The 14,918-nt window shown below is 46.9% G+C and overlaps 1 protein-coding gene and 1 pseudogene across 1 annotated transcript in view; one reads left to right on the forward strand and one right to left on the reverse strand.

Moving 5' to 3' along the window:
• Window positions 1-14,918, reverse strand: part of LOC124040068 (neurotrypsin-like) — a 47,506-nt gene that overhangs the window by 24,264 nt on the left and 8,324 nt on the right. Inside the window, exon 2 of the mRNA XM_046356851.1 lies at window positions 9,848-9,890. Coding sequence (XP_046212807.1) covers window positions 9,848-9,890 — 43 coding nt within the window. The remainder of the gene's footprint in view (window positions 1-9,847; window positions 9,891-14,918) is intronic.
• Window positions 748-9,561, forward strand: LOC124040069 (annotated as a pseudogene).

Here is a 14,918-nt window from a genome sequence, read left to right on the forward strand (position 1 = left end):
AACTGACCTATCATCTCTGGGGAATATCACAGCCGATAGTAGAGGCTTATATAAAACTGACCTATCATCTCTGGGGAATATCACAGCCGATAGTAGAGGCTTATATAAAACTGACCTATCATCTCTGGGGAATATCACAGCCGATAGTAGAGGCTTATATAAAACTGACCTATCATCTCTGGGGAATATCACAGCCGATAATAGAGGCTTATATAAAACTGACCTATCATCTCTGGGGAATATCACAGCCGATAGGAGAGGCCTGTATAAAACTGACCTATCATCTCTGGGGAATATCACAGCTGATAGTAGAGGCCTGTATAAAACTGACCTATCATCTCTGGGGAATATCACAGCTGATAGTAGAGGCTTATATAAAACTGACCTATCACCTCTGGGGAATATCACAGCCGATAGTAGAGGCTTATATAAAACTGTCCTATCACCTCTGGTGAATATCACAGCCGATAGTAGAGGCCTGTATAAAACAAACTACTGTGCTATACTTCCTCCTACTGTACACACCGTCTCTTCCTTCTGCTCATCTCATTACACTTCCCTCTCCTTCTTTCTCTTCATCCCCCGTTCCATTGTACTCCACGAGTTAATGAGCATTTTCTGAACCTTTTTTTTGTTTTTCAGTATACTTTCAAGCAAATTACTATGGACGATAAAAGCACATGACACGCCTTCCCTACTATAGGGAAGTAGGAGCAGGGAGGAGTTACGAGATGACACTTTGCTGAAGTCAGAGTTCAATTGAGAGCAGGAAACTGCACACGGTAACAAGCACGTTCCTGCTCGCGAAGATAGCAACACAGCTGCAGCCTGCACAGAGTCCACCTTTCATGGAGAAATAGAAGGCACAAGCAAACTCAAGTAAGTACTGATCGAGTTGGAGGGAGGGTTTATTTCTACCAGAATCGCTGTGCTTCCTGTTTTCCTCAGCTGTATTCACGTGCCACGCCCTTGGCTAAAAGCCATGATCTCTGTCGACAATATTAGAGGAATTTTATGAAGATGATTTATTATATCCGTTTATTACATTTTCCTGAAATTACATTTCATTGACCACAGAAGTCACTTTTGTTGTAATATGTCTCAGGGAAAGACACGCAAAAACAGATAACAGTAACATTACATATCGATCAGCAACAGAGTATGACAACTATTTCGTTCACAACCACAAAACACAGTCTACAAACAGGAGAACAAACAGAACAGTTCTGACAAACATCCACTACAGTATATAGTTTATAAATCACTACTGGGGTCACTTCTTTAAACCGGGAATATCTGATGGAAATGTGTAAATCTGACTGATTCATTTATCGGTATTATATGTCATGTTTTGTCATTAATTATCATGTCTTGTCCCTGTGCTTCCCATTCTATTCGTTTCCCTCTGCTGGTCTTATTAGGTTCTTTCCCTCTTTCTATCCCTCTCTCTCCCCCTCCCTCTCTCACTCTCTCGCTCTCTCTTCTCTCTATCGTTCCGTTCCTGCTCCCAGCTGTTCCTATTCCCCTAATCATCATTTAGTCTTCCCACACCTGTTCCCGATCCTTTTCCCTGATTAGAGTCCCTATTTCTCTTCTTGTTTTCCGTACCTGCCCTGTCGGATCCTCATCTATAATTCACCGTGCTGTGTCTATGTTTTGCCCTGTCGTGTCGTGTTTCCCTCAGATGCTGCGTGGTGAGCAGGTGTCTGAGTCTGCTAGGTTCAAGTGCCTTCCCGAGGCAACCTGCAGTTCTCGATCAAGTCTCCAGTCTGTTCTCGTCTTTACGAGTAGTATTATGCTTTTTGTTTTGTAAAGTTTATTACTGGATTAAATACTCTGTTTTTGCCAAGTCGCTTTTGGGTCCTCATTCACCTGCATGACAGAAGGATCCGACCGAGGAATGGACCCAGCGACTACAGACGCTCGTAACACTGCCGTCGAGATCCAAGGAGCCATGCTCGGCAGACACGAGCAGGAATTGTCTGCTGCTCGCCATGCCGTGGAGAACCTGGCCGCTCAGGTTTCCGACCTCTCTGGACAGTTCCAGAGTCTTCGTCTCGTGCCACCTGTTACTTCCTGGCCTGCCGAGCCTCCAGAACCTAGGGTTAATAACCCACCTTGCTACTCCGGGCAGCCCACTGAGTGCCGCTCCTTTCTCACCCAGTGTGAGATTGTGTTCTCTCTCCAACCCAACACATACTCTAGAGAGAGAGCTCGGGTTGCTTACGTCATTTCACTCCTTACTGGCCGGGCCCGAGAGTGGGGCACAGCTATCTGGGAGGCAAGGGCTGATTGTTCTAACAATTACCAGAACTTTAAAGAGGAGATGATTCGGGTTTTTGACCGTTCAGTTTTTGGTGGGGAGGCTTCTAGGGTCCTGGCTTCCCTATGCCAAGGTGATCGATCCATAACGGATTACTCTATAGAGTTTCGTACTCTTGCTGCCTCTAGTGACTGGAACGAGCCGGCGCTGCTCGCTCGTTTTCTGGAGGGACTCCACACAGTGGTCAAAGATGAGATTCTCTCTCGGGAGGTTCCTTCCAGTGTGGACTCTTTGATTGCTCTCGCCATCCGCATAGAACGACGGGTAGATCTTCGTCACCAGGCTCGTGGAAGAGAGCTCGCATCAACGGTGTTTCCCTGCTCCGCATCGCAACCATCTCCCTCCTCTGGCTCTGAGACTGAGCCCATGCAGCTGGGAGGGATTCGCATCTCGACTAAGGAGAGGGAACGGAGGATCACCAACCGCCTGTGCCTCTATTGCGGATTTGATGGACATTTTGTTAATTCATGTCCAGTAAGAGGCCAGAGCCCATCAGTAAGCGGAGGGCTACTGGTGAGCGCTACTACTCAGGTCTCTTCATCTAGATCCTGTACTACTATGTCGGTCCATCTACGCTGGACCGGTTCGGGTGCTACATGCAGTGCCTTGATTGACTCTGGGGCTGAGGGTTGTTTCATGGACGAAGCATGGGTTCGGAAACATAACATTCCTTTCAGACAGTTAGACAAGCCTACGCCCATGTTTGCCTTAGATGGTAGTCATCTTCCCAGTATCAGATTTGAGACACTACCTTTAACTCTCACAGTATCTGGTAACCACAGTGAGACTATTTCTTTTTTGATTTTTCGTTCACCTTTCACACCTGTTGTTTTGGGTCATCCCTGGCTAGTATGTCATAATCCTTCTATTAATTGGTCTTGTAATTCTATCCTATCCTGGAACGTATCTTGTCATGTGAAGTGCTTAATGTCTGCCATCCCTCCCATTTCTTCTGTCCCCACTTCTCAGGAGGAACCTGGCGATTTGACAGGAGTGCCGGAGGAATATCATGATCTGCGCACGGTCTTCAGTCGGTCCCGAGCCAACTCCCTTCCTCCTCACCGGTCGTATGATTGTAGTATTGATCTCCTTCCGGGGACCACTCCTCCTCGGGGTAGACTATACTCTCTGTCGGCTCCCGAACGTAAGGCTCTCGAGGATTATTTATCTGTGTCTCTTGACGCCGGTACCATAGTGCCTTCTTCCTCTCCGGCCGGGGCGGGGTTCTTTTTGTTAAGAAGAAGGACGGTACTCTGCGCCCCTGCGTGGATTATCGAGGGCTGAATGACATAACGGTTAAGAATCGTTATCCGCTTCCCCTTATGTCATCAGCCTTCGAGATTCTGCAGGGAGCCAGGTGCTTTACTAAGTTGGACCTTCGTAACGCTTACCATCTCGTGCGCATCAGAGAGGGGGACGAGTGGAAAACGGCGTTTAACACTCCGTTAGGGCATTTTGAGTACCGGGTTCTGCCGTTTGGTCTCGCCAATGCACCAGCTGTTTTTCAGGCATTAGTTAATGATGTTCTGAGAGACATGCTGAACATCTTTGTTTTTGTCTATCTTGACGATATCCTGATTTTTTCACCGTCACTCGAGATTCATGTTCAGCACGTTCGACGTGTTCTACAGCGCCTTTTAGAGAATTGTCTCTACGTAAAGGCTGAGAAGTGCTCTTTTCATGTCTCCTCCGTTACTTTTCTCGGTTCCGTTATTTCCGCTGAAGGCATTCAGATGGATTCCGCTAAGGTCCAAGCTGTCAGTGATTGGCCCGTTCCAAGGTCACGTGTCGAGTTGCAGCGCTTTTTAGGTTTCGCTAATTTCTATCGGCGTTTCATTCGTAATTTCGGTCAAGTTGCTGCCCCTCTCACAGCTCTTACTTCTGTCAAGACGTGTTTTAAGTGGTCCGGTTCCGCCCAGGGAGCTTTTGATCTTCTAAAAGAACGTTTTACGTCCGCTCCTATCCTCGTTACTCCTGACGTCACTAGACAATTCATTGTCGAGGTTGACCTTCAGAGGTAGGCGTGGGAGCCATTCTATCCCAGCGCTTCCAGTCTGACGATAAGGTTCATCCTTGCGCTTATTTTTCTCATCGCCTGTCGCCATCTGAGCGCAACTATGATGTGGGTAACCGTGAACTGCTCGCCATCCGCTTAGCCCTAGGCGAATGGCGACAGTGGTTGGAGGGCGACCGTTCCTTTTGTCGTTTGGACAGACCATAAGAACCTTGAGTACATCCGTTCTGCCAAACGACTTAATGCCCGTCAAGCTCGTTGGGCGTTGTTTTTCGCTCGTTTCGAGTTTGTGATTTCTTACCGTCCGGGTAGCAAGAACACCAAGCCTGGTGCCTTATCCCGTCTGTTTAGTTCTTCTGTGGCTTCTACTGATCCCGAGGGGATTCTTCCTTATGGGCGTGTTGTCGGGTTGACAGTCTGGGGAATTGAAAGACAGGTTAAGCAAGCACTCACGCACACTGCGTCGCCGCGCGCTTGTCCTAGTAACCTCCTTTTCGTTCCTGTTTCCACTCGTCTGGCTGTTCTTCAGTGGGCTCACTCTGCCAAGTTAGCTGGTCATCCCGGTGTTCGAGGCACTCTTGCGTCTATTCGCCAGCGCTTTTGGTGGCCGACTCAGGAGCGTGACACGCGCCGTTTCGTGGCTGCTTGTTCGGACTGCGCGCAGACTAAGTCGGGTAACTCTCCTCCTGCCGGTCGTCTCAGACCGCTCCCCATTCCTTCTCGACCATGGTCTCACATCGCCCTAGACTTCATTACCGGTCTGCCTTTGTCTGCGGGGAAGACTGTGATTCTTACGGTTGTCGATAGGTTTTCTAAGGCGGCACATTTCATTCCCCTCGCTAAACTTCCTTCCGCTAAGGAGACGGCACAAATCATTATCGAGAATGTGTTCAGAATTCATGGCCTCCCGTTAGACGCCGTTTCAGACAGAGGCCCGCAATTCACGTCACAGTTTTGGAGGGAGTTCTGTCGTTTGATTGGTGCGTCCGTCAGTCTCTCTTCCGGGTTTCATCCCCAGTCTAACGGTCAAGCAGAGAGGGCCAATCAGACGATTGGTCGCATACTACGCAGCCTTTCTTTCAGAAACCCTGCGTCTTGGGCAGAACAGCTCCCTGGGCAGAATACGCTCACAACTCGCTTCCTTCGTCTGCTACCGGGTTATCTCCGTTTCAGAGTAGTCTGGGTTACCAGCCTCCTCTATTCTCTTCCCAGCTTGCCGAGTCCAGCGTTCCCTCCGCTCAAGCGTTTGTCCAACGTTGTGAGCGCACCTGGAGGAGGGTGAGGTCTGCACTTTGCCGCTACAGGGCACAGACTGTGAGAGCCGCCAATAAACGCAGGATTAAGAGTCCTAGGTATTGTTGCGGCCAGAGAGTGTGGCTTTCCACTCGCAACCTTCCTCTTACGACAGCTTCTCGTAAGTTGACTCCCGCGGTTCATTGGTCCGTTCCGTGTCTCCCAGGTCGTCAATCCTGTCGCTGTGCGACTGCTTCTTCCGCGACATCTTCGTCGCGTCCATCCTGTCTTCCATGTCTCCTGTGTTAAGCCCTTTCTTCGCACTCCCGTTCGTCTTCCCTCCCCCCCCCTCCCGTCCTTGTCGAGAGCGCACCTATTTACAAGGTACATAAGATCATGGACATGCGTTCTCGGGGACGGGGTCACCAATACTTAGTGGATTGGGAGGGTTACGGTCCTGAGGAGAGGAGTTGGGTTCCGTCTCGGGACGTGCTGGACCGTTCACTCATTGATGATTTCCTCCGTTGCCGCCAGGATTCCTCCTCGAGTGCGCCAGGAGGCGCTCGGTGAGTGGGGGGGGTACTGTCATGTTTTGTCATTAATTATCATGTCTTGTCCCTGTGCTTCCCATTCTATTCGTTTCCCTCTGCTGGTCTTATTAGGTTCTTTCCCTCTTTCTATCCCTCTCTCTCCCCCTCCCTCTCTCACTCTCTCGCTCTCTCTTCTCTCTATCGTTCCGTTCCTGCTCCCAGCTGTTCCTATTCCCCTAATCATCATTTAGTCTTCCCACACCTGTTCCCGATCCTTTTCCCTGATTAGAGTCCCTATTTCTCTTCTTGTTTTCCGTACCTGCCCTGTCGGATCCTCATCTATAATTCACCGTGCTGTGTCTATGTTTTGCCCTGTCGTGTCGTGTTTCCCTCAGATGCTGCGTGGTGAGCAGGTGTCTGAGTCTGCTAGGTTCAAGTGCCTTCCCGAGGCAACCTGCAGTTCTCGATCAAGTCTCCAGTCTGTTCTCGTCTTTACGAGTAGTATTATGCTTTTTGTTTTGTAAAGTTTATTACTGGATTAAATACTCTGTTTTCGCCAAGTCGCTTTTGGGTCCTCATTCACCTGCATGACATTATATTATATACTGTTGGTTAGTGTAAAGTATATTCTTTCTGAACCCATCATCTTTTTAAACTCTTCCTCGTCTGGATAAAAGGAGACTGAATTGTGGTTGTACTCCTTCCAGAACATAATTATGTGGTTGCTCTTGCTCTTTGTGTTGCAGAAATGGCGTCCTCTAGCAGTTTCCTGTCTGAAGATCAGTTCCAGTGCTCCATCTGTCTGGATGTGTTCACTGAGCCAGTCTCCATTCCATGTGGACACAACTTCTGCAAGGCTTGTATTAGTGGGTACTGGGATACCACTAGCCGGAGCCAGTGTCCACTGTGTAAGCATACTTTCTACATAAGACCAGAGTTAAAGACCAACACAACACTGAGAAATGTTGCAGATCATTTCAAAAGAATGGGTGACAGAGATTTGTCCCCTGCCAAGCCCGGAGAAGTGGCCTGTGATCTCTGCACTGGGAGAAAGCTTAAAGCCCTGAAGTCCTGCCTGGAGTGTCTGACCTCTTACTGTGAGATTCACTTGCAGCCTCATCAGAGAGTTACAGGCCTGAAAAGACACAAGCTGATCGACCCTGTGGAGAACCTGGAAGACAGGTTGTGTAAGAAGCACGACAGACTCCTGGAGCTGTTCTGTAGGACTGACCAAACGTGTGTGTGTCAGTTCTGCACTGAGACAGACCACAAGACTCACCACACCGTGCCTCTAGAGGAAGAGTTTGGAAAGAAGAAGGCTCAACTGCGGAACTCCATAGCACAAATGCGGCAGATGATCCATGACCGCTGGCAGAAGGTTAGGGAGATCAAAGACTCTGTAGAGCTCAGCAAGACAATTGCAGAGAAAGAGAAAGCAGACAGTGTGAAGGTCTTCAATGCTCTGGTGCGTTCCATTGAAAAAAGCCAGGCTGAGCTCATTGTGGAGATTGAGGAGAAGCAGAAAGCCGAAGGCAGGCGGGCTAAAGGGCTGATTAACGAACTGGAGCAAGAAATTACCGAGCTTAAGAGAAGACGCACCGAGCTGGAGCAGCTCTCAAACACCGAGGACCACCTCCACCTCCTCCAGAGTTCCCCATCCCTGTGCACCCCCACATTCACCAAGGACTGGTCTGAGATCAGTGTTCACTGCTACCTACATGTGAAGAATGTGAGGAGAGTTGTGTCTCGACTGGAGGAGACGCTTCATAATGAGATCGAGAAGTTGCCTGACATCAAGCTGAAGAGGATGCAGCAGTACGCAGTGGATGTGACTCTGGACCCTGATACAGCATTTCCATACCTCAACGTGTCTGAGGACGGAAAACAAGTGACACTGGGAGACGTACTAAAGAAACTTCCTAACAACCCTGAGAGGTTTGATTATAATCCCTCTATCCTGGGAAAGAATGAATTCTCCTCTGGGAGATTCTACTATGAGGTGCAGGTAGAGGGGAAGACTTGGTGGAGGTTAGGGGTGGCTAGAAAGTCCACCAACAGGAAGGGCTGGCTTCCACTGACCCCTGAGAATGGATTCTGGACTCTGGGTCTGAAGAGTGGGTACCACCGGCATTGGTATTGTGCAAACATGCACGATAACCTCTTCTACCTGCCCTTCTTCTACGGCAAGCCCCCGACACCCCAAAAAAGTGGGGGTGTTTGTGGATTATGAGGAGGGTCTAGTTTCCTTTTATGATGTAAAGGCCAGATCTCACATCCACTCTTTCACTAGCTGCAACTTCACCGAGAAGCTCTATACATACTTCAACTCGGGTGGTAATGCTGGTGGTAAAAACACTGCCTCATTGGCCATCTCTACTGTCAATCACACAGAATAAATAGTGATCCAATAAGGTCACAGAACTTATAGTGCCGTATGTATTCATAATGCTGTCAGTCAGAGATGTGACCGTATAACCTAATGATGATTTGGTCATTTGTCAGACGGTGTAATTCAATTAGGCACTTGAAAGAAAACATACATACATGAATGGAATTGTAAAATGTGTTGATGGGAGTAATGTCTTTGATATAATATGATGTTGTTGCATGTAATGGTGTGTTAAATTGTAGTGGCGTGGGGTGTGTCTAAGTGTTTGTTACATCCTGAAAGTACAGAGGAGTTGTAATTTACTTTCACCTTATCTTTTACATCAGATCTTTATGATGTGTTTTAACCTGATCATTTTGGTTATTTGATCATTTTTCCTTTTTTCTATCAAGTTTGGTGAGACCATGTGTGAAATACATTTTAGAATAATCTTGATTTGGAAAAATGTGCTGTTTCGAAGGAAATCATGTTTTTTAGTTGCCTTCTTGTTTGATGGACCCTGCCAGATCTCAAAAGATTTTACCTAAACCCAAATTAACTCATAACATCCTGGTCACACACTGATTGCTAGGACAACCAACACTCTGTGTTGCTACGACAACCAGACTCTCCTCCATTGCTATGGGAACCATCACCACAGGAACACTCATTCTCTCAGCTCCCATAATCCATTCCCCCGCCACAATGAGTATTTGACACGGTTCACACGTGCAGAGCTGAGCCATATGGGGGTGGGTATGTGTCTGTCCTCACACACATGCCGGCAGTGCATACAAACACGAGACACACTCATACCTACAACATCAGCTACACAATAATAAAGCACACTGATGTACTGTACGCTAACAAAGCCACGGAGGGCCTTACAAATTATCATGCTGTCTGATTGGCCAGATGTTGGGGCAGGGTTTCTTTTCCGTGATGTGACAACATTCAAAGGCCTCAATTAATCAGCAGCACTGTAGAGATTTGGGCGCTTGTGTGTGTGTGTGCTTCTGTGGATTTTGAGCACTTGGATTGAGGCCAGAAATTATGAATTGGCTGGTCTTTGCTAGTGAGAGAGAGAGAGAGAGAGAGAGAGAGAGAGAGAGAGAGAGAGAGAGAGAGAGAGAGAGAGAGAGAGAGAGAGAGAGAGAGAGAGAGAGAGAGAGAGAGAGAGAGAGAGAGAGAGAGAGAGAGAGAGAGAGAATAGAAATGGGGGATATAGGAGGAGGGGAAAATATGTTATAAGAACATGAGGAGTGAGAGTAGGAATAGAGAGAATATGAGTGGGGGAAGGAGGGATGGAACATTTTATAGAACACAAAGAAATAGATCAGGGAACAGGAAGAAGAGGAGAGAGGTGACTGTTAGCCTACCTGTGTTTTGCACCTCGTTTAAATAACTGTCATCAGCTACCACCTGAGAGAAGAGGAACACATCAGACATAGTTTCAGATAACACAACCTTCTGTCAATGTTTCACATCATATCTGTTACAGAACAAATCAATTATATATAGACCCCCATGACCTTGCCTAAGACCCGAAGCCTGTTACAGGCTTTAGCTCAGTGGGCTTGTCTTGTGGCGTGCCGATGATGCAGGTGAAATCCCTACCAGTCACATAGACAAACATTACAGACACACAAGCATACAGAACACAGAGACCTGGGTACTGAACAGTGGAGGCTGGTGTGAGGAGCTTTAGGAGTATTGTAATAGCTGTAATGGAATAAATGGAACCATATGTTCACATGTTCCATATGTTTGATGTATTTTTTTTATATCGTTCCATTAATTCCATTACAGCTGATACAATGAGCCCATCCTCCTATAGCTCCTTCCACCAGCCTCCTCTGGTACTGAATAACCGAGTTTTAGACAGTTTCAGATGATATCTGACAGAATGCTGTGTAGTGCAGTCTCTTAGAGTCACAGAAACCAGGTCAGAGTCGAGAGGAGAGAAGGAAATGGAGGAAATTCTCTGACTGTTTCTGCTGATACTGATATACGGCAGGGTAGCCTCGTGGTTAGAGCGTTGTACTGTTGTTCTGCCCCTGAACAGGCAGATAACCCACTGTTCCTTGCCGTCATTGAAAATAAGAATTTGTTCTTAACTGACTTGCCTAGTTAAATAAGGGTTAAAAATAGTATAGTATCATCAGAAACAGTCAGAGAATTTCCTCCATTTCCTTCTCTCGTCTTGACTCTGACCTGGTTTATGTGACTCTAAGAGACTGCACTACACAGCATTCTGTCAGATATCATCTGAAACTGTCTAAAACTCGGTTATATATATATATATATATATATATATATGGTATTTTACACCCTTTTTCTCCCCAATTTTGTGATATCCAATTGCAATCCAATTACGATCTTGTCTCATCGCTAAAACTCCCCAACGGGCTCTGGAGAAGCGAAGGTCGAGTCATGCGTCCTTCGAAACATTACCTGCCAAACCACACTTTTTTTTAACACCTGCAGCTTAACACGGAAGCCAGCCGCACCAATGTGTCGGAGGAAACACCGTTCAACTGACGACCGAAGTCAGCCTGCATGCGCCCGGCCTGCCACAAGAAGTCGCTAGAGCGCGATGAGCCAAGTAAAGCCCCCCCGGGCCAAACCCTCCACTAAACCGGACGACGCTGGGCCAATTGTGCACCACCCTATAGGACACCTGGTCACGATCGAAACCGGGACTGTAGTGACACCTCAAGCACTGCGATGCAGTGCCTTAGACTGCTGCGAGGCTCGGGAGGCCCCTGTTTCTGCTGATACTGAATAAAAGAGGACTCAGATAACATCTAGAAATGTTTCACCCTCTTCATCTTGACTTCCATTGTAGCTCACTTTGAATCAAACACATATAGGCCTGGACTACCAAGTTTGGCATGACAACACTCGGCTAAATCACCAATAAACAGTATACGGGCTTATCTTTCTTGTGTTTTTCATGTTTTACAGAACAAGGCATAGACGCATACACACTAAAAACAAATGATTCCAAAAAGGGTTAATTGGCTGCTAACCATAGCAGAACCCTTTTTGGTGCTACAGTATATGGAACCGTTTTTTGAAGGTTCTATAAAGAACCATGCTCATAAGGTTCTAAATGAAACCTGAATGGTGCTATGAAGAACCCTTTCCTAAGGTTCGATAAAGAACCATTAAAAAAAGGATCTATATAGAACCAAAAAAAAGGGTTCCGCTATGGTTACAACCCTTTTTGGGGTAATATAGAACCGTTTTCTATGGTTCTTAATAGAACCTGTATGGAGAAAGATTCTTTATAGAACCATTCTCAATATCATAGGTTCTTTGTAAAACCATACTGGTTTTGTTGTTCTGGTTTAATAGCCATATTATATTGTTAAAATTCCATAGGTTTTATAATTGTGTTTATTAACAAGTTGCTCTGGAATGGCTGGGGGTCCCTAGTGATGTCATGTTTGATGCCAGAGCTCCGAGGTATGCGTCGAAATTGCTAAGCAGTGTCCTTCAAAGCAGTGTGCCGATACCTGTATCACTTTATCAGAAACACGTGATCAATGACATCCGAAGCTTTGTTTTGTCAAACAACCACCTGATTGGTTTGGTATTGGTTCTGGTAGAAGACAAAAAGGCGTGTGGGACATCATCTATAACACCAGCATGTGCCACTAGTGTACACTGTGTCGCTCAAAGCCTCGCGTAATTAACCTATTTTCGACACCCATTGGCTGGAAAAACTCAATGCTTCAGGAAGCTTAATTTCCCCATCACTAAGGGTCCCCAAGGAGAGAACTAAGAACTACTGACTTAATCAACTGTTCTCAATTGTCACGAGGCCATACATGAGTCTGTCACAAGGCACCATCACCAGCCATTGTCATATATAACATGTAATATCATAACACAGCAGATTAGATCAACTGGGATGGTACTCACTCACAGTTGCACAAAAGGAGCAGACAACAAACCATCCCCCCCAAAATTCTAATTAGCCACCGCCCCTACATTTGAATCAAATCAAACCCTATTTTATTGGTTGCATACACTTACTTAGCAGATGTTATTGCCGGTGTAGCTAAATGCTTGTGTTCCTAGCTCCAACAGTGCAGTAGTATCTAACAATTCACAACAATTCATACAATCTAAAAGTAAAACAATGGAATTGAGAAATATATAAATATTAGGATGGCATTAACTAGAATACAGTAGAATACATTATATACATATGAAATTAGTAAAACAGTATGTGAACATTTTTTAAGTGACCAGTGATTCCATGTCTATGTACATAGGGCAGCAGTCTTTAAGGTGCAGGGTAGAGTGACCGGGTGGTGGCCGGCTAGTGACAGTGACTAAGTTCAGGGTACTGGGTGGAGGCTGGCTAGTGATTGCTATTTAACAGTCTGATGGCCTTGAGCTTTGATGCACCTTGATGCACCTGACCCTGCCTTCTGGATGATAGTAGGGGGAACATGCCGTGGCACGGGTGGTTGATGCCCTTGTTTATCTTTTTGGCATTCCTGTGACAACGGATGCTGTAGGTGTCCTGGAGGGCAGGCAGTGTGCCCCCGGGGATTTGTTGGGCAGACCGCACCACCCTCTGGAGAACCCTGCGGTTACGGGCAGTGCAGTTGCCATACCAGGCGGTGATACAGCCCAACAGGATGCTCTCAATGGTGCATCTGTAAGAGTTTGTGAGAGTCTTTAGGGGCCAAGCCGATTTTCTTTAGCCTCCTGAGGTTGAAGAGGCATTTTTGCGCCTTCTTTACAACACTATCTGTGTGGGTGGACGATTTCAGATTGTCCGTGATGTGTATGCCAAGGAACTTTAAGCTTTTCACCTTCTCCACTGCGGTCCCGTTGATGTGGATGGGGGTGTGCTCTCTCCTGAAGTCCACTATCAGCTCTTTAATTTTGCTGACGTTGAGATTATTTTCCTGGCACTACCCCGCCATCTCATCATTGTTGGTAATCAGGCCTACTACTGTTGTGTTGTCTGCAAACTTGATGATTGAGTTGGAAAGGTGCGTGGCCGCACAGTCATGGGTGAACAGGGAGTACAGGATGGGTCTGAGCATACACCCTTGTGGGGCCCCTGTGTTGAGGATCAGCGTAGTAGAGGTGTTGTTTCCTACCTTCAGCACCTTGGGGCGGCCCCCCAGGAAGTCCAGAACCCAGTTGCACAGTGCAGGGTTCAGACCCAGGGCCCCAAACTTAATGATGAGATTGGAGGGTAGTACGGTGTTGAAGGCTGAGCGAAGTCAATGAACAGCATTCGTACGTAGGTACTGTATTCCTCTCGTCCAGATGGCATAGGGTACAGGAACAATGGTGGACATCGTGAAGCAAGTGGGGACAGCAGACTGGGATAGGGAGAGATTGAATATGTCAGTAAACACTCCAGCCAGCTGGTCTGCGTATGCTCTGAGGACGCGGCTAGGGATGCCGTCTGGGCCGGTATCCTTGCGAGGGTTAATTAACAAGCTTAAATGTCTTACTCACATCGGCCACAGAGAACGAGAGCCCACAGTCCTCAGAGCGGGCCACTGTGTTATCTTCAAAGCAGGCAAAGAAGGTGTTTAGCTTGTCCGGGAGCAAGGCGGCGGTGTCTGCGACGTAGCTAGTTTTCCCTTTGTAATCCACTTTGTCTCTGTACCGTGTAATTCTCTATCATTATAAGAGGAAAGAACCCTTTTTTGAACAGCAAATAACCATTGAAGGGTTCTTATGATCAGTATGGTTCCACCCCTATTACTAGCCTGTTCAACCTCTCTTTCGTGTCGTCTGAGATTCCCAAAGATTGGAAAGCAGCTGCAGTCATCCTCCTCTTCAAAGGGGGGGACACTCTTGACACAAACTGCTACAGACCTATATCTATTCTACCCTGCCTTTCTAAGTTCTTTGAAATCCAAGTTTTAAAAACGATCACGACCATTTCGAATCCCACCGTACCTTCTCTGCTATGCAATCTGGTTTCAGAGCTGGTCATGGATGCACCTCAGCCACGCTCAAGGTTCTAAACGATCCGCCATCGATAAGAAACAATACTGTGCAGCCATATTCATTGACCTGGCCAAGGCTTTCGACTGTCAATCACCACATCCTCATCGGCAGACTAAATAGCCTTGGTTTCTCAAATGATTGCCTCGCCTGGTTCACCAACTACTTCTCTGACAGAGTTCAGTGTGTCAAATCTGAGTGACTGTTGTCCGGGCCTCTGGTAGTGTCTATGGGGGTGCCACAGGGTTAAATTCTTGGGCCGACTCTCTTCTCTGTATATATCAATGATGTCGCTCTTGCTGCTGGCGCGTCTCTGATCCACCTCTACGCAGACGACACCATTCTGTATACATCTGGCCCTTCTTTGGACACTGTGTTAAAAACCCTCCAGATGAGCTTCAATGCCATTCAACTCTCCTTCCATGGCCTCGACCTGCTCTTAAATACAAGTAAAAC

This window comes from Oncorhynchus gorbuscha, linkage group LG07 (assembly GCF_021184085.1).
Source record: "Oncorhynchus gorbuscha isolate QuinsamMale2020 ecotype Even-year linkage group LG07, OgorEven_v1.0, whole genome shotgun sequence".
In the NCBI taxonomy this organism is placed as follows: domain Eukaryota; kingdom Metazoa; phylum Chordata; class Actinopteri; order Salmoniformes; family Salmonidae; genus Oncorhynchus; species Oncorhynchus gorbuscha.